At 36.1% G+C, this 25504-nt stretch overlaps 2 protein-coding genes across 2 annotated transcripts in view; both read left to right on the top strand.

The window, feature by feature from the left end:
• On the top strand, positions 1263–6679 carry LOC109233998. Its single transcript, XM_019399815.1, has 6 exons — positions 1263–2079; positions 3489–3680; positions 4027–4266; positions 4828–5045; positions 5296–5550; positions 5924–6679. The coding sequence occupies exons 1-6, from the start codon at positions 1701–1703 to the stop codon at positions 6236–6238; spliced, it is 1599 nt and encodes a 532-aa protein (XP_019255360.1). The 5' UTR covers positions 1263–1700; the 3' UTR covers positions 6239–6679.
• LOC109233996 overlaps positions 8511–25504 on the top strand; it is a 29686-nt gene continuing 12692 nt past the window's right edge. Inside the window, exons 1-14 of the mRNA XM_019399813.1 lie at positions 8511–8865; positions 10668–11111; positions 11196–11246; positions 11565–11647; positions 12288–12387; positions 16460–16538; positions 16949–17072; positions 17397–17503; positions 20076–20204; positions 21937–21998; positions 22102–22266; positions 22391–22551; positions 22694–22725; positions 23609–23766. Coding sequence (XP_019255358.1) covers positions 8722–8865; positions 10668–11111; positions 11196–11246; positions 11565–11647; positions 12288–12387; positions 16460–16538; positions 16949–17072; positions 17397–17503; positions 20076–20204; positions 21937–21998; positions 22102–22266; positions 22391–22551; positions 22694–22725; positions 23609–23766 — 1839 coding nt within the window. The 5' untranslated portion in view covers positions 8511–8721. The remainder of the gene's footprint in view (positions 8866–10667; positions 11112–11195; positions 11247–11564; positions 11648–12287; positions 12388–16459; positions 16539–16948; positions 17073–17396; positions 17504–20075; positions 20205–21936; positions 21999–22101; positions 22267–22390; positions 22552–22693; positions 22726–23608; positions 23767–25504) is intronic.

Here is a 25504-nt window from a genome sequence, read left to right as displayed (position 1 = left end):
GGGGGATAGGGAGGACCATATATCCATCAACTGTTAATACATTGCTTTCATTTCATTTAGGATTGTTACGTGACTTCCAGTTATTACAACCCATCCAAGCTTGTGAAGAGCAAAGAAAAGGACTTTAACAGAAAAAAAAAAAAAGAAAAAAAGAAATAGACTTAGGGATTTAAATTCTCTGCACTACTCTTAAGTTAAGTTATATACAAGAAGAAGTAGCTCTTCACGACAAACATGATATGTTAACATGGAAATTAAAGTAATGACGTAATATGTTATTAATTAAATTGCACTTATAGTATAAAAATTTGTTACGCTATCGACATGTAATTTAATCAAAAGAGTTTTTAGTTGCTTAAATTCAAAAAAGAACCTTCAAATCTAAATTATCCTCGCCCTAAATTTAGATTTTGTTCTTGTTGGTCTGATATTATCTCCCCCCCCCCCATTTTATTTTATTTTTTTAAAATTATCTTGCAACGAACAAAAAGCGATAACAAGTGTTTACATCTTAAGTAACAACTGATTATAAAATGTGTACCTCATACAATTTGAACCAAAAAAATACGCATAAGTAACGTAAGGGTTTAATTTATCCTTTCCTGGTATATAGTCTAGTCGTGTAGTGACAAAGGGCTAGAATTTAACTCAGTAATGTTATGAATTCAAATTTGTTTAATTTAATATTTTCTGTTTTGTATTAATTCCGTGGAAAAAAGTTTCTTAATCAAGCTTACCTACATTAAGCTAACTTTTTCTTACACAGTTATGTATAAAACTTTAACTTTTTTGTTTTTGACTTAAATTGCCGTTTTAGAGCCCGTTTGGACATAAGAATTTTTTTAATTTTTTTCAAAATTTTTTCACTTTTTCTCGAAATCAGGGTTTGGCCATAAAATTTTTAATTTTCACTTGAAGATAAATTTTGAAACTTTTTAAAAATTTGAAAAACTCTAAAAAGTTATTTTTCAAAATTTTCACTCATATCACTCACAAAAATTCAAGAACAACCCAAAATTATATTCATGTCCAAATACAATTCTAATTTTCAAATACCATTTTCACTTGATTTTTTTTTTTTTGGAATTTTACAATTCTTTTGTCCAAACGCCCACTTAGTCAATGTTTTCACGGAAATATAGAGAATAAAGAAAAAGAAAAAGAAAAAAGACTGACGAAAGTTTACCGGCAAATACAGGTAACGTTCGTTACTCTCTCAAGTCTCGATAAAACCACACGTCCCCACCACTACGCAACCACCACTGTCACTACCTCACTCCACTCACTATCTCTGACGCCGCTCTTTCCTTACGTGGCAAAATCTCAGCCCTTTATCCACCCAATCACCTCTACCTACTGCCCCCAATACTTTCCTCTAATTACACTTTGATCCCTCTTCCCTTCACATAAACCTCAAAACTTTTTCATCAGCAAAACAAAAGCCAAAAAGCTTCAACAAAAATCACATATACAAACACAATCGTGATATACATAGATAGAGAGATACATGCAGCTTTGTTCATAAACTATACAATATAAATACACGCAAAGGAAAATTATACATATTCGGTGTACAAAATACAGGAATCTATACATACATACACACGTGTATATGTATATAGTGAGAGAAGAGAAAGAGCGATAGCTTATAGTTTAAGCTGTTGAAGAATTTCGATTCGGTTTTTGAGACGGAATTTTCTATGTCTGAAGTCAACGAGTCATGGAGAGAAGGCATAGACACTGGAATCCGGTACAATTCGAGCTACTCCGCCGTCGGTGGCGGAATTGGTGTGACAAAGGCAGCGGCGGTGGCAGGTAATGAAGCTGAGAACTGGAAATTTCATGCGGTGGAGTTTGCTAAAGGATTTGCGGAGATGAGTGTGGAGTTCGGGAAAGGAGTGAGGGATGTGTTGAAGCAGAGTGTGATCAGAGAAGATTCGGTACTCGTGAGGAAAGTTGGAGCGCCGTGTTATAAACTTTGCCGGAGGTTGAGTTTTCTGAATGAATACTTGCCGGAAGATCGTGATCCGGCTCATGCTTGGAGTGTGATATTTTTTGTCTTATTTATTGCTTTTTCAGGTACTTCAATTTAGTTTTTATGGCTTGCTTTTGAAATAATGTAGGATGAATTTTGGTAGAGTTAAGTTCTATGCACTAAAACTTAAAAAAAAAAAATCACAATCAGGTCACTTGGTAGTTAGAAAAATCCGTAAAGTGGCAATGTATGTTACTTAAATCCATTTTGGAAAACTTTCTCTGCCTTTCAAGAGCTTACACAATTTCAAGTATGAGCATGAGATGATTTTAGTAATGTTGATTTTGAAGTAACGTATTAACTTAAACTAGGGAAATTTATACTATGATCGCATATATTTCTTATATATGGACTAGTTTGAAATTAGGCTATGCAATATGGTGTTACTTGTTATCTGGTAACTGATATATTGTCATTTTGGCTCTGAGGATGGTTTTACGACATGTTAATATTGGTCTCAAGAGGACAAACCTTGGCGACTGTTAGAACTGTAATATACGAGTTTGAATCTTAGTATTTATTAAGATTGCATTTAGAAACAGTCCTTTTCTTGAATTCTCATAGATGACCCAAAAAAAAAAGGAAAAAGGAATTGCATTCTTAATCGTACAGGAATTGATTTATCTCGGTTGATTGTTGTAGTCTTCGCTCCTCAGAAATGTTTTGAACAAGTTTATATAACTGCGGTATTCAATTGATGGTGCTTTTAAAATGATTAATATTGCCTTGTTGATTGATTCTCTGCTTTTTGGTCAATCCTGCAACATTGTCTAGGGCATTCAATAAAATCTTCATCCTTTTCTTCTCGTGTTAAGAAGTTAATGCCCCTGCTGTCCAACTTCTAACTTCCTGTAAACTTTCAAGCATACGGTCTAACGTGGCTTGGAAGCGAATTCTTGTGTTCTGGAGCACAAGTAATCTAGTTTATTAACAAAGTAGGCTGTTATAAGAGGAATAAAAATGAAACTTATTGATCAATAATCTGCAGAAACTATGCTTATGGAGTCTGATATATGTGGATGGAGAAAGGAGTGTCTGCATAAATCAGACAGATACAGCTTCTCCTTTAAACTTTTAACACCTTAGCTTATGCAGTAGGAAAATTGCCCATTCGCAACCTACACACAAATTGAGGTGCTGCAACCAATTCATACTTGCAATGTGTCTTGAAATAATGTGCATGATTACTGCTTGAGCTTCACGTCTTTTTTCCTATTAGGATTATAATGCTCTCAGTAATTGTGGAGAACAGAAAAAGTCGAGTTCCTCTCACTAGTCCAATAGAATTTGTGAAAATAGTAATTTTAGAGTGGGTTGATAACTTGATATCATTCATTGTTGTTAATCAAATTCACTAGTTTTTGCAAATATCCTCATGTTTTCAAGACTGATTGCTATTTCTCCTTTTCTATGCCTCTATTTTATAATATTACTAACAGAAGCTAATCTGCAGTACTGATTGTAAGTAGTGATGATGTATCTCCAAATCCATTGGTCAAGAAAGTGTATGTACATCCTCCAAATGCTAGTCGAATTTTGCTCCCAGATGGTAGACATTTGGCTTATCATCAGCAAGGTGTTCCGGCTGAGCAGGCTAGATTTTCTATGATTGCCCCACATTCTTTCGTCTCGTCCCGTCTTGCAGGTATTGTACTGAACCTTAACCTGAAAACCTTTCCAATTAACATTCTGTATGGTTCAAGGGAAGAGGAGACCAATAGAAAGAGTGAAAGGATTGGTTGGTTCTGATTATTGGTGTAGTAAATCAAATTACCTTTGAGGAGATGGAATAGCTTTTTCGGCAATATGTGCAACCCCATCAGTTCACTTCCTAATCAAAAAAGGTCACCCTGCTTATTTACTTCCCTTCTCCCTGTTCGTTCTATTTTCACTTCAAACATAGGTAAAAGTGGTTTATTATGCAAGTCATTTGTACAGGCATTTTCATATGCATTAATGGGGTGTGTTTGTTGCCTTCTCAAAACAAGCAGGAATACCTGGCATTAAGACTTCTCTACTGCAAGAGTATGGGGTTCGCTTGGTAACTTATGACCTTCCAGGATTTGGAGAAAGCGATCCTCATCCTTCTAGGAACCTTGAATCATCAGCCATGGATATGCTACACTTGTCATATGCTATCAATGTTACTGACAAATTCTGGGTGGTGGGATTCTCTGGTGGAAGTATGCATGCTTGGGCTGCCCTTAAATACATTCCGGACAGGATTGCAGGTACGGTGGTCTTTGACTTTGCCTTTGTTGACAGTATGTCATTCTCATATCAAGTGCGCATGCAAGGATCTTTAATCATCCTGCAACTGACTTATAGAGACATCTAGGTGGCTGCTGTCACACTCAATGTTTGACGGCTTATCACAGACAGCCGTAGACTTTACAACTCCATAGCTTCTTTTCAACGCCAAGTGGACATAATAATTCCCAAAGAAACGATATATTGCCAAAGTCTATGAATCTTGTCAAATGAGTGAAACAGTGTGCAAATTAACATAGTGCACATTAAACTAAAGTGCCATGAAGGCCTAAAACATACTCGTGGAGTTGGAAATGTCACTGGTCTTCTACAGTGGGTGAAAAAAGGTCCTCAAGATACTGATGTTGCTCTTTCTTGATTCTGGGTCCCTAGGGTTCTTCAGTTACTTCATTTCAACTGAGGCTTATGGCAAAGATTTCAAAAGCCTATATACTTTAGTCTGGTGCACTTGAAATGCAAAACAAAATTTAGGTTCGCTTCATATCCTCTCAGCTGAATCTAAGTGCTGATTGAATTTGCAGGTGCAGTCATGGTTGCTCCAATGGTTAATCCATATGAACCAAAAATGACCAAGGAGGAGAAGAATAAAATGTGGAAAAGATGGACAACAAAGAAGAAAGTCATGTATATGTTAGCTAGGAAGTTTCCCAGACTACTTCCTTATTTTTACCGTAGAAGCTTCCTGTGTGGAGTCCATGGCCAGATCGAAACATGGCTTTCCTTGTCACTAGGAATTAGAGTGAGTAACCTTGATTCTTGTCAGAACAATAGTGTAACGGTAACATCTCAAAGTTGACTGTGCACATCTTATTATATTAGATTCATGAATTGGAAATAAAGTTTTCAAACAGCAATGAAATCATTGCCAAAGTTTGCTGGTCTCTCTATTTGTAGTTACAAAAAAACGTTGTTATACATGAGATTGTGGTTGAATAGTTTTGGAATATTTATATTCCCAGGTCAATTTACCGAATGGGTTATTTTTCCAGGATAAAGCTCTGGTGGAACACCCAACATTTGAAGAGTTCTGGCAGAGAGATCTAGAAGAATCGGTTCGACAAGTGAATGTAAAGCCATTTGTGGAGGAAGCTGTCTTACAGGTTTCAAATTGGGGTTTTAGCCCTGCAGACCTCAAAGTGCAGAGAAAACGCCCAGGAAAAGGTATTCTGCATTGGATTAAATCTCTATATGGTCAAACAGAAGATATCTTGAGTGGATTCCTTGGTCAAATACATGTATGGCAGGTTGGTTCATCCCTTCTTCCTTTCCTGTTTTTATTTTTAAGATGAGTCTACTATCTTCTTCTTTATGATACTTCTCTATTCTCCTTATTCAAGCATGATTTATGTACATATTTATACCAGAGGCGGATGCAATGTAGCGGCATCAGGTTCAATTGAACCCAGTACTTTTGACGCGGAGCATAAATTTATATGTAAAACTTCATTAATTTTGCGATATATAGCAATATGAACCCATAACTTTAAAAAGACAATGAGTTCAATGCTAAAAACCTTAAAGGTTGAACCCGTAAAACTTAAATCCCAGATCCTCCTCTGATTTATACTAACATGTTTCTCGATCTAGTGAGTAATTAAGCTTTCTGACTTCTTATAGGGAATGGAAGATATGGTGGTACCACCATCCACGAGTGATTTTTTGCAGCGAGTCCTACCAGATGCAATGGTACATAGGCTCTTATATGAGGGTCATTTCACTTATTTTTACTTTTGTGATGAATGCCATAGACAGATATTTAGCACTGTCTTTGGAAATCCTCAAGGACCTCTTGCCCCAGAACCAGAAGCAGATCAATCTCCCATAAAAAAGGATGACGGAGATATACAAGATACAATAATGAGTGATGTTGCAATTGATGAAGAGAATGCATCTACACTAGTCGATTCTGATAAAGAGGACTTTATAGACTAGCTTGACCGCCTGCAGTTTGCAGCCAAATCACCTCTATCTCCATTATCTATATGGCCACAGTGGTATCTTCCTAGCTTTGTGAATAATACGAAGCATAGATTACCTAGGAGGAAATAGTTACAGTAAAGATGAGTTTAACACACTTTTATGTAGTCTCAGATCTATTTATTACAAGATGACAGATATAAGCACCCCAATTGAACGCCTAGCCTTAGCTGAGTCTCGTTATATGATTTTGATTAGGCTGGGTTCAGTTGATAGCAGAAAAATTACAGAGCCTTTCAGTAACATTGGCAATTTTTTGCGACTTCTTATCCTTTCCTTTTTCATTAACATTTTTGTTCGTTTATAAAAAGGTCCAAGAAAGTTTGGAATAATGACGAACTATTTCTTGTATTCTTTTTTGTGGTGTATTGAATGTTGAAAAACTAATTATCTTCCTCCGGTGATGTCAAAAGAGTATGAGAATCATGAAAAATTGATGGAATAAGATTGATTATCTAGGATAATGATGGTTTGCTTTTACGTACTTGATATTTGCTTCTCAAAATGTGAAACCACACTTACCACGCATGGCCATCAAAGTAACTAGCAATGTACTCTTTTTATTTTTTTATATATATATATATATATATATATATATATATATATATATATATATATATATATATATATATATATAAAATATTTAAACTAGCAATGTCCTCTACCTTTAAAATTATCCTTTGTTCATTTGTCCCTAAAAATAATCATGAAATTGCTACTGCTGTTACTACTGTTTCAACAAACATTTTCTTCTTTCCCTGCACGGTAATAAAAATATTCCCGTTTTGGAATTATTGCCGGTAGCAATAACCTCATGAAATACTCGACCAATTTTTCGCTCGTTTGTTTCCCATTTCTTAAATGAATGATACAATCGAGTAAAGGTTAAATAGTTAAACTACTGGAGTGCATGTTTTGGAAAATAAAATTACTCTAAATAAATTTACATCCCAAAATATTTTAAAAGTTGTCATACAGAAAATTTTATTTAGACTTTTATATTGTTACTGTGCCAGAGAAGATAGTAGAAGCCTAGAAGATCAGTAAGGAAGGGAACATGAGTATAAACTGACGGCGGAAATGTTTACCTAGCTTAGTAAGGTAGGTCATCACAATTTCACAATTTTATTGTTTCTTTATTCCAACAAAAAATTCGGGTTCCCGTTTATTAAATATCCGTCCATCTTTTCTCAATCAACATTGCCTTCTCATTAACTTATACATGACACAAAAATATTTCTTGTTTCGAGTAAATTATAACACATTATGACTCAAACATTTGAACAATTTGTATAATGGAAATCATGCAGTACCCTTATATTTTAAATTTTAATATTTAAACTCTCTACATACAAGAAATTACAAGAAGCATACCCACTTTGGTAAATAAATGTACAATCGAAGGGACATAATCAAAAGGAAATTGCTACTAAAAATTAAAATGTTTATTAATTATATGAAAATTTTAAAAGAGAACAACTTGCAAAAAAGAACTTTCTATTTTTTTATTTTTATAATTAACACTTCTTGTATTATCAAGTAATTTCGTATTAATTTATATATATCGAACTTCATATTAAAAATATGAAGTTCATAAGACATTTACGTTCAATAAAATTATAATTGCAAATACAATAAAAGTTAAAAATTCAAAATTAAATTGCCATTATTGTCACTTTAAGATGGTAAAAACTTGCCCGCACCGGGTGTTTTCACCAAACCAATTGATACATGACATGTATCTTGCATATGGACTTCAATAATTTAACCATGGTAAATTACATGCATTCTCATCTAATTAAATTGATTAACCATAGTGAGTTAATATAGTTTGGTGTAAACATCCGGTGTAGGTAAGTATTTACCCTTTTAAGATTTAGCATTATATTTTACAAAAGGGACGGTTTTCCATAGAAATTTGTGAGACTACATTTATAAAAGTACTTCTTGCCAGCTTTATATTTTAAAGTCTAAATAATTTTTTGTTGTCTCAATTCTTTCGGTGCTATTTGTACATCATGCCTTTTGTACACTTTTTTAGTTCGGATCACTCTAAATAACAATTTTAGAACTTGCATTTTTTTCTTCTATAATTTTTTTCTTCTATATATTGACATTAAATTTATTGTTAAATAGGATTTACAATTTTTGTTAATTTATATTATAAATAAATACATCTCTTGAATAAATATTTATGTTATTTTTAGAAGTTGATTCTCCTTAATACGCGGGACAGGCGCAATCCGCCTACAGTAAGACTAGAAGTACAAATCCTCTACTAACGACCTAAAAATGGAAGCAAAAGACTGAGTTAGTTCAGTTATTGGAACCCATTGATTCGAAACCGCCTCAACGCGGTGGTAATCTTCTCCCCTGAAATTACTCGCCTTTTTTGTAGTATATAATATTAGCTTAGTCTTCCTTTTCTCTAGCACTGAATGTCGGTATCGCATAGGATCGTTTACCCTTTCATTCTCAAATTATATTCTCCAATTCCTCCTTCTAGAACCTTCCTCTTTTTTCAATCTCGTTCTCTCACGTTCAGCAGCACGCTCTTCTCTTCAGCCATGCCGAACAATCAGGTATTACTATGCTGTATTTACATCGTTAATTATTTCTTGCGTTATTGATCAAATTTTGATATTCATATTGCATTTCTTGTTTCTTCTAATTTTGGTTTCGTTTGCTTTTCAGTTTCCAGTTATGAGATTGCATTTTAAAACGAGCGAGTTTTTGATAAACTTGGATGTTGTTATTCTGACATTTCTATTAAATTAAGAAATATTACACCTGATAATGCTGTCATAAAAGCTCAATATCTATTATCACGTTGAAGCTCAAATATATCTAGAAAAAGATGATTAATTGGTATCAAGTTTCAATTTTTATTTGTAAAAAACTAATGTGCAGTGTACTTTGGAGTCCACTAGTGATTAAATAAAACAACAATTCACCAATGTATGCAATTTTAGAGAAACACAAAAACAAAAGCCTAAGGATCACTTCTCTAACTAGATAACCAACACCGGAAAACTGTCTTTTGCATTGCATAATTTGGTGTTGAATGATTTTTACCTCACTGACAGCTCTGTACTTATTATTGTCGTTCATTGCTTTCTCCAATAGCCATTGTTGGTATTCATGGACCTGTTCTAAGGGTCTCTACTTTAACAAACAGAATACGAAGCACTAGGCTTGTACAGGTCAAGTTGAGGCTTAGTTGTTGTTTCCATATCTATCAATAATTGCCATTAAGGAAAGCTAAACAAACCTGCAAAGTGTGTTCTATTTTTATTTTCTCTCTTTTTCATATTCTGTTATGAATCTTTGTTTACAGCTTGTTTGGATGGTTGTTCCTCGTTGTATCGTATTGTATTGTTATCCCAAAACAATGTTTGTTTTGAGTGTTTCATTAAAATTGGTTGTATTGTATTGTTAAATCCATTGTTCCGGAACAATGAAAAGTCCCCTTTTTTTAAACAACCGATTTGGTGCGGTGGGATCGTTTCCTATTTTTCTTTCCAACCCTAAATTATTACTCCACAATTCTATTTTACCCTTTACCTCTTTTTCTATTTTAACTCCAAATCTCCAACTTCTAACCTACTTTGTTTTTTTCCAGTACTTCTGCCGCCAACGTTAAAGGTGTTTTGCCGCCTTCTATTTTACTTTTTCTCCTAATTTGCTTTTAACTCAATTCTAATTAGTTGTGCTCCTTTGTTTTGCCTTCTTCTGTTCTACTTTCTTAAGGTGTTTTGCCTTCTTCTGTTTTATTTTTAAAAATTATTTTATGCATAATTTTTGATAAATTCAATATTTAAATAATTGAGGGTATTTTAGTAAACTTATCAGTTACAGTACAGTACGATACAGTCAAACCAAACAACAAAATATTATTTAACAATGACAAATAATACAATCTATTCAAACATTGTATTCATAAAACGATACGGTACAATACGATACAGTACAATACAATACCTTATAAAACGACGGGGAACAATGATCCAAACAGACTGTTATGTTCTGTGCTTTTATAGTCACCACAATAAGAAACCCTTCTTTTACTTGTGGTTCGCTTGTATTGTCAAAATCTTGGTAATTTCTTGACGAGTTCAAAATCCAAACTATGGCAGTGGTGTCACGAACTTTTTTTGGTACTAGTTTCTCTTTATGCCATCATCACCATCACCTTATATATGCGAGCTTCTTGTGCAGTACAGCTGTGTTCGTTGTTTGATTATTTAGGAGGGTCTAAGATAGTTGTGGAGTATCATTTCTGTCAATCTTGTTCTACCTTTTTTTCCCTTCATATTATATTATTTGTCTGTAAGTGCATGTAAAATTTGGATTTAATTTAATCACTTTAATTTCGGAAATGCAGAGAAGGGGTGGTCATAAAGAGAAAAGATGGCAAGTGAGGCCAAGTTCCAACAGGGTAACAGGCTCGTCTTCAAATGGGGAACCTGTATCTGCTGCAGCTACTGGAGCCATTACCAACCGTCTAAATTCCTTGGATATTGGTGAAGGCGTTGCGCAGTCTAGTGCTCCAGTGGCATCTCTTCAAGTTGGGAGCATTGGATTAGCAACCCAGTCACCTGTACAGAATCAAAAAGTCATCTGGAAACCCAAATCATATGGAACAGTGTCTGGACCCCCAACAATTGAAGCTGAAAAAACATCAAATGAACAAAAGAATGCTAATTTAAGTAAATTATTCAAGGGTAATTTATTGGAAAACTTTACTGTAGACAACTCAACATTTTCCAGAGCCCAAGTAAGGGCTACTTTCTACCCAAAATTTGAGAATGAGAAGTCTGATCAGGAGGTAGCGATCTCTCCAACTTCTCTTTCTTCTGTGGTTCATGATGCTTAAGAGACGCGATTGATGAATGGTAGTATGGTTTTTCAGATTAGGACAAGGATGATAGAGATGGTGTCCCAAGACTTGGCTACGATGGAGGTAGGACTCAAGCTTGATTGGCTTTTGATGTTATGCGAATTTAATTTCTGTTTATTCTTTTTATTGGGAGGGTACGTTTTTCTTGAACAAGGCAGATTTTAGGTTTAGTTTACCTTACAATTCTCGTTCCTTCATCAAAACAACACTCTAGCAAGTTGGATATTTATGAAGATGCAGACACCATTTTCACAACCTTGGTTATCGCTACAGCTGGATTTTGTTGTCATACTCTCTTTTTGTGTTTCTTTCTCCAGTTGTTAAAATTTATATCTTATAGGTGTTTTTATGCTGCTCATGCGGGAAATAGTTTTCTTTCAGGTCTCACTTAAGCATTCTGGATCTCTTTTTATGTATGCTGGGCATGCGGGTGGAGCATATGCCAAGAATAGCTTCGGGAATATGTATGTATACTTGTGTCTACCACATATATATTTTTAAGCATCTTCTACTTCTTTACGAATATGTAAGGTTTGTGCAAAATTTCGAACTTCATCAATGTGGTCATGCATCCTTTGAATTTTTTGATACCATGTTTATTCATTTCCTTGTTTAATTTTCTTATGTAATTTGATTCTTTCCTTCTATTAGCCCTGACCTATGTGGGGCTGCATTGGCAAGTAGTTGAATATTCAAATGCTGTCCTGTTTTCTATACGAAGGTTGTTGGTGTAACTATTAATTTTTGGTAGTCTTAATTGTGTACTCAGCGGGTTGTTGCTTCAAACAACTTTCTGGAGTCATGGCTGTGTTATTATCAAAAAATGGTGGAGCCTGAGAGGAACTTCACTTGACATTATTCTTCTCTTTTAAAGTGTAATAAACTCATCAACTACTTCTTTGGACGGATTTATGTTGTGCACCGATGCTTCTCATTTCGTGTAGAGAATGGTATAGGCCTGGGAGCACCATTTATAGCAAAATCATCCATTCTAAGCCTCCGTGGCCTTCTATATAGTTGGATAATCCATTACCTGGTAATTTTCATGGTGGTTAAACTCTTTGAATATCAACTAAAGCTTGCTGTTCTATTTGCATTTTGTAGTTACACTGCTGTTGGTGTCTTTGTTCTTGGACGGATGTTTCGTGAGGCATGGGGTACTCAAGCAAGCAAGAAGCAAGCAGAGTTCAACGAGTTTCTTGAGGTATTGAACTAAAACTTGTTCCATATGTAGGAGACTTCATAGTACATACTTAATAGATATTGCTGATCCTTCAGTTCAACGTTTTCTTATCACGAGCCTCAAGAATTCATGAATGATACATATTTTTGAGCTAAAAGGCATTAGAGCTTCAAGGAATACTTAGTGTAGTTTATCAATAAAGGATAAATTTGCTCAATCTTAGGTCTTAGCTTTTTAGTTTCTCTTCAAAAACTTTGGCTTACTTCTACTTCATGCACTTGCAGAATCCTCTTTATCTGACTACCACTGAAGTGATTTCTACCATTTCCTTCCTTTTGTTTTTACTTGTAGTAGATTTGTCCTTTGAATTTCTTGTCTTCTTTTATCTCCTCTCTTGTTCTATCTCTTTTTTCTTTCTGGCCTATATTTTTTTGATGTGCAGAACAAATTGGTTGCGCTGATTGATTACTAATTATATGTGTGTGAATATTTGTATATCTCCACCTATATATTGCCTAGATCAGGTGGAGTCTCCAACCCTGTTATTCATTACTTAAGCAAAATGTTATAAAATCATCAACTTGAATTAAAGAAGATCTGCTGCCAAAGACAAATGGAAGTCTGTAGGTTTTTTTTGGCATCCTTGGCAACAAAGAAATTTCTGCACCTCCACCATTACGTAAACATGCAAGCATCTGTGAGTAGATGAAACTGTATAATCCAGATAACTGAACCCCCCCCCCCCCCCTTTTTTTTTTTTGGAGAAGGTATCATAGTATATATATTAATCAGCGATTACACAAAGCAGTGTAGTCCTATGTAATTACAAGGAGAATTGAAGCCTGAGTTCCTAGCCCTTAAACTATTATAAGTAATCTAAAATCTCATAAATAGACTCAGCTTCTTGTAAGTACTCCTGTTTACACTAAAAATAAAAGAGAACTAGACAATTCATCTTCAGCTTCTGAATGGAACTTCTATTATCCTGATGAAACTCTTAGTAAAACGAATCCTGATGATCATTTATTGCTCCTCACCAAGGCTGGGATCTGCAAGGTTGAAGCCTGGGATTTGCTGGCTTGACACCAAAAGGAGAAATGGCTTGAGAGAGTTTGTTCGATCGAGAGGAAGAAAGTGACAACCAAAGTTGTGGGTGAAGGGAGAAGATAGTTTCTTAGTTGGAGGACTTTAACTCCATGGTTCAAAAGGCATAGAATGTGGGAAAAAGGATAGAAAGTTGTTGGATTGAAGTGATTCTCTTATGGTAATAGCTTGAATGGAAAGGTTTAAGCATGAATACAGTATGCAGTGATAATCGGGGTGGATTTTGGATTGGGAGAAAACTAGTTTTGTATGAGAAAACTGAAGTCCTGGAATTTGTTTGATAACAAAGGAAGGCCCAAAAGCCATTCCCATGCCTGTCAGGGGAAATGCAACCACCTCTTCTTTCTACGGACACAAGAAGTCCGGCGAATTAGTCGCCTCCAGTCTTTGGTTGGTTTAGTTGTAACAGTACAACCCGTGATGTGTGGGCTAGACGCTCGTCACAGTTCTGGATTTGGAATCTGCCATAGATGAAAGCCTAGTTTTTAAGTGGAGAAGGGTAGTGATGCAGGCCCATGATACACCGAGTTTCATGCCGTGCGTGATTGGCTGTCGGAGATTTCTCCGTTACAAAAAGAGAAGCCTAGGAATTAGTCTACCCAGTACTAAATGAATCATTATGGGAAAGTATTTTTTGTAGAAGGAATGCATATAATTAAATGGGATATCATAGGAGGGATATGGAAGGAGAAAGACTGGGAGTTAGAAATCTCAAACTCCATAATAAAAGTCTGCTTTGCGAATGGCAGCTGAGGCTAAATGATCGCAAGGAGGTTATGTGGAAGGATCTGTTTGATATTAAATATGGTAGAAATGGATTTTGGGCTCCTAAGCTTGTGGAAACTCCCAGTGGTTTTGTCATTTGGAAACAGATTGCAAGTTTATTGGGAGAATTTAAAAATTCTATGAAACTGGAAGTGGGGAATGGAAGAAAGATTAAGTTATAGACCGACTCTTGGCTTGAAAAGGAGGATGCTCTGTAGACGCTTCCCTAACCTTTATAGACTAGTTCTGGTGCCCGATGTTACTATTGCTGACTGCTTTAAGGAAGATGGCTGGAACTTCCATTTTAGAAGGAGTTTATATGATCGTGAAATGGTAGAAGTTGCAGAAATTTTATAGGAAATGCTTTATGTTGTGTTGGACTGTACAGGGAAGATACTATCACTTTGGACAGCCTGCAAGATGGGGTTTATTCAGTTAAATCCTTTGACAGTGCATTGAGAAAGCAAGGGGAGAACTATGATGCTCAATGGCCTTGGCAGATGATACGGAAACCTATGGTTCCAACCAAAGTAGGTTCTTTTGGATGGTTGGCTTCATATTGGACTTATTTAACTCATAAAAGTAACAAAAGAGGGGGTTCATGCTCTGTAGCAGATGTTTTCTGTGTGAGGAGCTATCTTCCTACGTTGCAACTTCACATGGCTGATTTGGTCCTTGTTTCCGTACTTATTTGGATTACGGGTGTAGCGCCTCAAAATCATCAAGATTTTATTTAGCTACTGGAGATCACTGAATGCTGACAAGAGGGGAAAAAAGACCTGGACAGACTTCCTTTATGCATTGCTTGGACTGTCTGGTTGGAGAGGAACAGGAGGATCTTTGAAGAAAAGAAAATGTATATTTCCTTAGTCAACTATGGATGTATCCAGAACTTGTACTGTTGGTCGTAAGGAAACATTATAGTAAATTTGTTTGATCTGATGGACTTCTTAACTTCTCTGAGTCTGTGATGTAAAACAAGTGCAGTTTTTTGTAATTTTCTGCAGCATTACCTTAGTAATGGCCATCAATAAACTTTACCTTATCCAAAAAAAGCTGAAGACGTTATGGAATGACCTTTTCTCTCATAATTATTTGGTATATAACGACTTGACTTATGGTTTTGAAAGCATTACAGTTACTTGTAGATGCTTAGGTAGTTCTACTCAAGGATTCCGTAGGCCAACTAGGAGTTGGATAATCAATACATTTTCTGAACAAATTCTAATTCCTATAGCTCTGTCTAGACTCTTCTAGGCTTTTGCCTAACCGTCTCTGTAAAATCACTGAAAATACTCCTAAACTTGAAATTCTAGGAAGTATTGGTTATGTGAAAATAAATAAATAAATAAATAAAGGAGTTTGAAATGAGACACTTAAAACGTTTACGGGATTTGGTAGACCTTATGTGTGAGCATTGCCTTGAGTAGATCTTGCACTATAACCAGCTGCCTAGGATAGATCTTGTGCTAGAGTTATGTGGGAATAGTTTCTTTCTCTATATTTTAATTTGCTACAGTGGCAATCTATTTCTTGGTGCTTTCATCTCTTGAGTATGGTTCATTAGGTCGCATACTTTCACCATTGATGGGATCACCTTTTGTTTGGAACTATCACTCTGAAAATATTACTCTGATGGAATGCCAATTGTCAGAGCTCTATCTGTTTCTCACCTGGTGTTAATTTTGCTCTCTCATGTCATGTCATGTTTCATTTTCACTCTATTTTTGTTAATTTAGCTGCAAAAACATTGTAAAATCATTACTGTTTAGCTGTGTGGTGTTTCTTGGACTATGCCTTCAGACATAAAATCATTACTGTTTCACTGGCAAGGACATAAGATACTAAGAATAAGAAGCAGCTTTGGAGGACCATTCCTTTATGCATCTTCTGGACCATTTGGGAAGAAAGAAACAATGCTAGCTTTGAGAATAGGAGGATTCACATCTCTAGAATTAAAAATAATTGTATGCAAAATTTTTTGGGTGTAAACGACGTTTAGTTGAGAGTTTGGATCAGTATTTAGAGTTTTTGGATTCGTTAGGACACTTGTAACTGAAGTTCTGCTGCTGCAGGTGTTTGGCTGCTTTGATGTAACCTTTGTACCATCTTGGTACCTTTATTAATAAAATCTTTACCTTATCAAAATAAAAAGACATTGTAAAGCAGCTCTTATTCTGACTTATTGTTTGTAATTCGAATTATTAAATCTTTGATGTTGCAGCGCAATCACATGTGCATATCAATGGAGTTGGTTACAGCAGTATTGGGGGACCACGGACAACGCCCACGAGATGATTATGGTAAGGTTTAAAAGGAAGCCTAACATCTCCATGCAGTTATATCCTTGGAAGAGGTCATATGTCTTGGTTTCAAATAGTCTTCAGTCTTCTAAATGAGTGCTTTGACTATTTTTTGGGTGAAAATTGGCTCTCAACTATATGTTGGTCTTAAGAGATGAAAATCTGTTAGTCGTGCTGAATCACAACTTAAAGATCTGTAGGTGCTTGCTATGTTGAAACCTTCATAGTTTTGGAGGTTAAATGAGAACGTGGATTTATGTACGGTCTGAGCACCACGTTTTCTGATATTCCAAAATGTACTTCGTTGTTGAACAAGGTTGTTTATCGTTATGTGCTTGTAATTGACTATTGCAACATCTTTTAAACTGGCACCCTTTTGCTGACGCTCTTTCCAATCTTTCTTTGAACAGCGGTTGTGACTGCAGTCACGGAGTTGGGAAATGGAAAACCAAAGTTCTATTCAACTCCCGATGTAATCGCTTTTTGCAGGGAATGGAGACTACCAACCAATCATGTATGGCTGTTCTCAACAAGGTATGCGTCTCAGTATGTCTGGTTTCGTTCTTATTTAAAAACTATTAGTGTCACAGTTGATACAAGCAACCGTGGGGTTTAGGACATTATGGCCTTTAGTTTGAAGATGGTTTCTTATCCCATTATTGGAAGATTCTGTCTCTTGTATACAGATGGCTCTTCATGTTTTTATTAGCTCTCAATGTCAATATTTCACTGGCCTGTTGTTTCACATTGTCTCATTTCCACTTAAAAAAAGAAGATTAAGTTTGGGTCTGTTTCTGTCTTAATGGAGGTATGAGAAACTATCTATTTCTGAAAAAATACACTTGTTTCGACATGAAGGAAATCAGTGACTTCTTTCTTTGCTGCGTTTGATGCTCTCTGCGAGGAAGGAACAGCAACAACCGTTTGCCAGGCTCTTGACGAAGTTGCTGATATTTCTGTACCTGGTAAGTTTAACATTTTATAATATATTCTTTAAATTGTTCAGCTATTTCATTTGATCGGTCATCTTTTTTTTTTTTTTTGATTTGCACCGGGTGTCCGAGTCTCTAAGAGCCCCGACTAATCCCGGGGTGCACAGGCCCTCGGCAAGGAGTTTCCCGCAAGTGCACCACGGTTAATTCAGGTTTTACCCAGTCCGATGGCTGTACCATTTCTATGGCCTGTTCGACACATTCTTATTCCAGTTTTCTGCGACGAACTTTTTCTGGTAGGAGGTTCATTCTACGAGTCTATTCTGTTCTGCCCTTTCTGTGCTGAGATGATGTAGTTTGACCAAGAGTTGGGTGCAGAACTGCTTGGTACATTAGTCTGGAGTGGGAAAAGGTGGAATTGGTAGTTTAAAATATGTCAGTTGATCATTGGGATAAAAAGTTGTAATTATACTTATTGTATGTCGTTGCACTTCTGTAGAAGGAAAAGTTTTTTAAGCAATGAAGTGACATAACTTTTGAGGTTTAAGTAATCTAATGGAGGAAGAGTTTGGTGAGATGCAGTGTCATACATATCCCGAGTCCCTCCATATAACATGTTGTCATGGTGTTCCATAACTACAAAGCAAATCACTGTTGTGAATAGCAGGGTCACTGACCTAATAAAGAAATACTGCGCAAAATTGCTGCAAAGCTAAGTTACCAATTTTTAATTGACAATGAAAATAAAGCCAAGTGACCTAAATTCTAAATCTCCTTGACTTTAAAAAAGTTGACCAATGACCGAAATCTAGAAGCGGTTACAACAACAACAACAACCCAGTATATTCCCACAAGCGGGGTCTGAGGAGGGTAGGATGTACGCAGCCTTACACCTACCCTGGAAGGGCAGAGAGACTGTTCTGTTTCCGATTAAATCTAGAAGCGGTTGATAAGGTGAATTTAGAACATAATATTACAACTAAAACCATTGAACATTTTCAGAGTTCATCAAAGTCTATCAATCAACTACAACTTAATCTCAAAACACTTGGGTTTGACAAAATGAATTTCCTGAATTTCTCTATTCAGGTCTCTTTCTTCTTTCTTCTGTACAAATTAGAGGTTCTAAAATCTCATGCATATCTTATGCGAATAACTAGCTCAACTCCAACTAGTTATTATCGCCTATATGGGTTCTTTGCTTGTGCTGAACTCTTGTTGCATCGATCTCGAGAGATTTTAGTCTACCGAGATAGCGTTCTTCCATTTGATTTTGAACCTACCTCATCTAATTGTATCACAATCAGCTCATCATACTTGGCTAGCTTCCTTGTGACCTATTTTTATATTCATTGGATTCGCTTGTTGATATGTCTATGTGTTGGGCGTGCAATTATGTGGTACAGTACTTCAAACTTTTATTAAGCTTCCGTGTATTTTGAAGAACCTGTACGAAGACCTATAGTTGTGTCACACTTGCTAAAAACGAGTATGTCAAGGAAAACAAAGGACTTTATACAACATTGCTTTCTTCTTGCATATGAGAAATATGAGTGAAAAGAAGATGGCATATATCAGATGGTATCTGTGTAAGAGGTGGGAGGAAAATGGATCATTTACTTATCTATTACCAAGTAACGTGCAGATTGTGGGATATAACTTTCGATCTCTTTTGGCATGCAATGCAGCATGCCAAACACCTTCAAATGTTTGTTTCTTTACTGGGCTTTTAGAAGGGAGAGAAGGAGAAGTACGGAAATATTTCCGCTAGAAACTAGAAGATCTTTGTTGTTTTTGTGAACTTTCATAGCACCTGCAGGGTTTTCAATTAGTCTAGATGATTGGACACTTGATCTTAGCCAAAAGGCTGAGAAAGGTATAATCTAGATGATTGGACACTATTTCTATAGTATCATATTTGTCTAGATTTTCTACTGCTGTATACCATTTGTATGCATGAATATTGTACAACTATCACCGTATCAAAAGGGGAAAAAAGAAAGGAAAAAGAAGGTTTAATGTGACCTTATCTCTATGTCATGCTAGCTCAAGCATTTCTTTTTTTTGGATCCCTCATGCCTTCACTTTTGGTACAAATTGTCTAAGGTTTTACCAGGGATTTTCCTATTGCGTTTTAGCTTCTCTTCACTCTCTTATGCTTTTCAAAGGCCTTATCTATCTTCAATCCTTAACCTTCACATACGTCGTCAGATTATTTTCCTGCTACAGAAAATTGCCACGTGTCATAGCATCTTTGCTGTTTACTTATTTTAATACGCACTTTGATTTGTCTGGTTCTTTTATGGATTTCTAAGAGCATATTAATTAGAGCATGATTGGGTCGCTAAAAGCAAAATGCTTCACGTGCTTTTGAATTTTGAATGCTGCTAAAAATTTACATCCTATTGGGAAGTTAAGTGGCAATCTTGTAATGCCCATTCTGATTGTCTGTATTTGTCTGTATATTTGCGATTGACTTTTGGAAATCTAGTATTAGTTTTCTTTCTAGTCTGTTCACTTACATCTGCATTATTTGATTATGTTGTGTGTGCTCGTCTTTGAAGTTGCGTATTTCTCCCTTCATATACTTCGGTTTGATGTGCAGGATCAAAAGACCATATAAAAGTGCAGGGTGAAATTCTGGAGGGCCTTGTGGCTCGCATTGTAAAGCGTGAGAGCTCAGAGCACATGGAACGGGTTCTGAGAGATTTTCCTCCTCCGCCATTAGAGGGTGGTAAGCTGATTATTTCCTATATGGTCTCACCATGGGGTTTTTGATATTTTATTTGCATGCTTAAATGAAGTAGTGAGAAAATTGTTTTGTTAGGTGGTGTAATTTTCATTTGAATGGTTAGAGAAGCCTAAATAACAAGTATGAGTGACCCACATCACCTTGTGACCGTGTTTTGGAAGTGTATCTTCTATTCGTCATCTCCTAGTAGTCTTAGTCTTCCTACACCCAAGTTGAATCGTGAGAAGCACGAACTAAGCTTGAGGCTGCCCATTCAGTGTATCCTCTATATTACTTCCCTTTGTCTCAATATATGTGATGCACTTTCCTTTTTAGTCTGTCCCAAAAAGGTAGGATGCATTTATTTTTTAGAAACAAATTTAACTTTACACTTCCAATTCTATTCTTAATGAGATGATTTATAGCCAAACAAATATACATGGTTTGTTTTAGACCACAACTTTCAAAAATCTTTCTTTCTTTCTTGAACACCGTGCTTAGTCAAAGTGCATCACATAAATTGGACGAAGGGAGTAATTTATTTAAACGTGGTGCGACACTTGTTTCACTCCATGGGACAACCAAAAAGTCTAGTTGTCTACATTTCTTTTGGTGGTTATTTAAGGGGAGCAAAATTAATGTTAGGACGGACTATTAGATACTTTTCTCACAAGAAGTAAGACTTGATACAACCACAATTCTCAATTTTCTCGGCCTTATTCCAAATTTCAAAAGGATAAGAGATATTATGCTGCTTGTCTAACAAAATAGCTTTTGGTTTATTGAGCTTGAGAAGGCAAAATTAGGCTGATATTTTTCGTACAAAAATGGTAGTACTTGTAGTATAATATAAAAAAATCTAAGTACATCTTGAATAGTTATCGAAGTACAAGATGTTTGATGAATACTTTCGGGGGAGTTTATTAAATTGTTGAAATGGTGCATATTCCAAGGTATTATCTCCATAAAGGATGTGAATAGAACTCTCAAACTGATATTGTATTTTTAGTGCAAAAATTTAGAAAATAGAAACAACTTTGAACTGTTTCTACTTTAAAAATTCAAGTACACCTTGAACTTATCAAATAAAAAAGAAGTAGAAAATTCAAGTACATCTGGAATATATTTCATCAATCATAGTAATAAGAACATGAAGATTCAATGTTGAAGTGGCTCAAGTAGGACTCAGCCATCAGATGAACTAAACAGAATGAAATCGTACTAAGCAAATAGTAATGTCCTCTCTTGAACAATTCATATGAAGTGAGGCAGTTACATACAAGTCTACACTTCCAATTTTCTTTGGTTGTCTGTGCTTCTTATCTTTTTCTACTTTTGCCTGTCCTTGATGTGAGCCAATTTTTTTAAAATTTTGCTAGGTATTTGGAACGTAGGTCTTTTGATGGGAAAGTTGATGGAATTAGTGGTATTCCTTCCAGAGGTGTAAAAAATATAGAGGACTCCTAGTTCTTTTTATTTTGTATAATATTGGCCTATGAGGAGCCTAAATGGAGCGACATATTCAACGAGGATTCAATAGCCGACCCAAACTTACTTGGGTTTGCGGCATAGTAGTTGTTGTTGCTAGACATTTGGTTTTAATTTTTGTATTTATGCACATAAATAATTTAAATGGGGAACATGGTCACTGAGGATTTATATAGATGACCCCAACTTGTCTGGGACTTTGGCGTAGCTGTTGCATGCACATAAATGTTTTTCTTTTTTTTTCCAGAGGGCTTGGACCTGGGACCCACACTACGTGAAATTTGTGCTGCAAATAGATCAGAAAAGCAGGTATTGGATGTGTTCTATGGATCACATAATGTACCAGTTCAGTAGCTAAGGGTAATTTCTTGTAACCATAGTACCTAACTCGATGTCTATTCTACGTATGCAGCAAATAAAGGCACTTCTTCAGAGTGCTGGCACGGCTTTCTGCCCGAATTATGTGGACTGGTTTGGAGATGAAGATTCTGGTTCACACTCAAAAAATGCTGATCGAGCTGCTGTCTCAAAGTTCTTACAAGCACATCCTGCTGATTTTTCTACCAGAAAATTGCAGGTTTGGCAAAATTCTCTGAAGAGAACCAATTAAAAAAATTCCAAAAACCTGATTGATTGTTGTAAGATTTTAGTTATCTATCAACTTTGTTAACCATTATTTGGGATATATCCACTTACTCCAGGAAATGGTTCGTTTGATGAGAGAAAAGCGCTTTCCTGCTGCTTTCAAGTGTTACTATAACTTCCATAAAATTAATGATCTATCAAGTGACAACCTGCCTTTCAAAATGGTGATCCATGTATATAGTGATTCAGGCTTCCGCCGGTACCAGAAAGAGATGAGGTCTATTTTGAACTATTTCAATAGAAATTTGTCACCCCATCCCTCTTTTTCTCATCATTCTGGCAAAATAATGTTTTACCTTTTGGGTTCTGCTGCATATCTCATGTGATTTTCTTGATTAAAGAAATTCTTGTCATGTCAGGCAAAAACCAGGACTGTGGCCTTTGTATCGAGGTAATATTTGTTCTTCTATTGTTTCCAACCAAAACTGAACTGATCTGCTAGCTGTTATAGTTGCTAACCTGTAAAGCCTTTTAACATTGCAATCCTGTAAAGTCTTTAACATGGAAATGAGACACCGTTTTCAGTCGTAATTTTACTATAAGAGGAATTGTCAGGGATACAGCCGAAACTACTCTGTCTCCACAGATTTAAGAGGATCGTTCTTTCTCTTCTGGGAGTAAACGAGCGGTTTCATTGCTGGTGCTTGAGATGATGTGAAACTTTCTGTTAGTCCTATTTAAGGACAGAGTTATGGTATTAAAAAGGCATATAAATTTTTGACGCAAGGGTAATTTTAAGACTCTCCTCCAGGGGAACAAAGAGTTACATGGTCATGTTATATATGAACAACTTATAGGACATCAACCAATTCATCAGAGTATATCTGCATTTGACTTTTGAGTTTCAATTCAAAAGTAAATGCTAGTTGAATATGTGTTGGCAGATAATTCATGATTATTTTCTGTGGAGAGAAAATTGGAAGGTTAAATTGCCAATTCTCATTCCTTTCATCTCTTCTAGGTCGTGAACCTCGTGAGAGGATCAGCTTGCCGGAAATTTTCTGCTTCAGAGCTCTATTTTATCCNCCGTACAACACAGAATCCTTCCTTATTTCACCGTACTAACATCAACAACAGACCACACACACACACAAAAGCTCCCTCTTTGTCCTGCTTCATGATTGATATCTTCATTCATTTCACTCCAGTTCTTCACCTTGTATTTTCTTTTATGTTTTCATTAGAAGGGCAGAGTAGTCTCCACTCAGTGAGAGTCCCCTCTTACTCATAGCATCATCTTTTGCACTGTAAGTTGCTGATGTAGTTGTTCACAGGCTTTTTTGTTGACCTGGATTTATTCAAGGCCAATGAGGAGAAAGCTGCTTATATGGTACAAAGTAGCAATCATATGGTAAAAAATGAGGAAGAGGACAGCAGTTTAGCCGATGAAGATGCAAATCTGATGGTTAAATTGAAATTTCTTACTTACAAGGTAATGTAGCTTTCAAATAAGTTTTCATTGACAGTGAGTTGATGTCACTCTTGCCTGTTTGTGAGTTGAAACTGGTCGTTCTGCTTCTACTAGTGGCATACTTTTTCAAGCTGTGGTTATCATTTGATTCACTTGTTGTATCTCTTAATGCATGGCTTATGTAGAATAGAGTAGTGCTCGGAATAGGTTTTCATTATTTCGTGATTACCAACTATAACCTAAATAATAAGCTTGTGAGAATTGAGACTGGAAAAACAATCTTACGTCGAGTCACTATGAGGTAATTCAACTTACAAACATGCTGCCTATATCTTGCATGATCACTAAGGGGTTCCCCCGTCTGGGCAAGAGCTTAACATTTGGATCAATAGCAGTGTCAATGAGTCTACAACCTGTCATTTTTGTCTCCTCAAGAATGTGAAATGGCACTACCTGATTTAGACTGAGAGACCTGAATACCTAGAAAATACTTCAATCTGTCTAGATCTTTAGTTTGGAAGTGCTAAAAGGGATGTTGCTTCAATTTAGTGAAATCATCTTGATCATTGCCTTTGATAACTATAGTGTCAAACATAAACTGTCAAACAAGTGCATAGATCTGGAGCGGAATGCCGGTAGAATACATAATGGTCAGCTTCACTATGACTCTATGAGACATGTCAAACTCTTAGAATACATAATGGTCAGCTTCACTACGAGACCTGTCAAACTCTTAAATAATTGTGTCAAATTTGCCAAATCAGGCTTAAGGGGACTGTTCAAACCATAGAGTTACCTGGGCAACTGACAAACAAGACAACTACACTTATCCCGAGCAACAAAGCTAGGTGGTGGCTCCATATAAACCTCATCCAATCATTCTTAATGTCCAACTAATAAAGAGGCAATGACGAATTAATACCATGGATAGAAAAAGACGTACATATGTTATTTTTACTGCAGGAGAAAAGGTATGACTGTAATCAAGCCCAAATATGCGTGTAACCTTTGCACCAAGTGAGCCTTAAGTTGATCAATTTGACCATCTGGACTAAGTAACGATAGATTTACAAAAGGAACAAGCTCCACCACTAGTGTGAAGAGCCAACATCTTTCCGATCATAGCCTCTCGCTATCTAGGATGAGAGAGCGCTTCACCTGTAGACTCACAGAGGACAAAGAAGACAAAAAGGCATAAGGGTCTGACGATAGACCGAACTCGTTGTCATAATTAGGATTAGGATTAGGATTACAAGTGGAGTGAGAACCTTTTTGAAGAGCATTGGAGGACTAGGAGTCAAGTCCATAGTAGTTGATGGATCCAGTGCAAGACGTGAATCATTTGGACCTAATATTGGATGTTGACGGAGATTATAAGTGAAGAGTGGTGGAGATGTAGAATGTGGAGTAGTAGGTGGTGGAACTAAAAATGGCGGAGATGTAGGTAATGGAGTCGAAGTTGTGGTAGAAGATGCAGGAGAAATAATGACAGAGGCCCCAAAAGATGGAACTGGTAACACCTCATAAATGTCTAGGTCTTCACATGGATCTGTGAAGTATGGTTGAGTTTCAAACCTCAAAGAAAGTAACACCGTCAGAGATAAAGTACTGCTGGAGTTCAGGTGAGTGCACCCCAGTGGTTGATGAAGTTGGAATGCGGACTACCACAGACCAAGGCTCAAATCGCAGTGGAGGCAAAGAAAAAAATAAGTGATTTCCATTTGTATAAGTGTTTATGAATTGTGAGTAGAGTTCCACT

Source organism: Nicotiana attenuata, chromosome 11, assembly GCF_001879085.1.
Source record: "Nicotiana attenuata strain UT chromosome 11, NIATTr2, whole genome shotgun sequence".
NCBI classification, from domain to species: Eukaryota; Viridiplantae; Streptophyta; class Magnoliopsida; order Solanales; family Solanaceae; genus Nicotiana; species Nicotiana attenuata.
The sequence above is the reverse complement of the archived record's forward strand: the minus strand, read 5'-3'. Positions and strand labels throughout refer to the sequence as shown.

Bases quoted from the DNA above. Each gene is read 5' to 3' on its own strand.
- LOC109233998 (XM_019399815.1), top strand. From the start codon at position 1,701: ATGTCTGAAGTCAACGAGTCATGGAGAGAAGGCATAGACACTGGAATC. The intron at 3,681-4,026 runs GTATTGTACTGA...CAAAACAAGCAG, and splicing joins CGTCTCGTCCCGTCTTGCAG to GAATACCTGGCATTAAGACT. The intron at 4,267-4,827 runs GTACGGTGGTCT...TTGAATTTGCAG, and splicing joins CATTCCGGACAGGATTGCAG to GTGCAGTCATGGTTGCTCCA.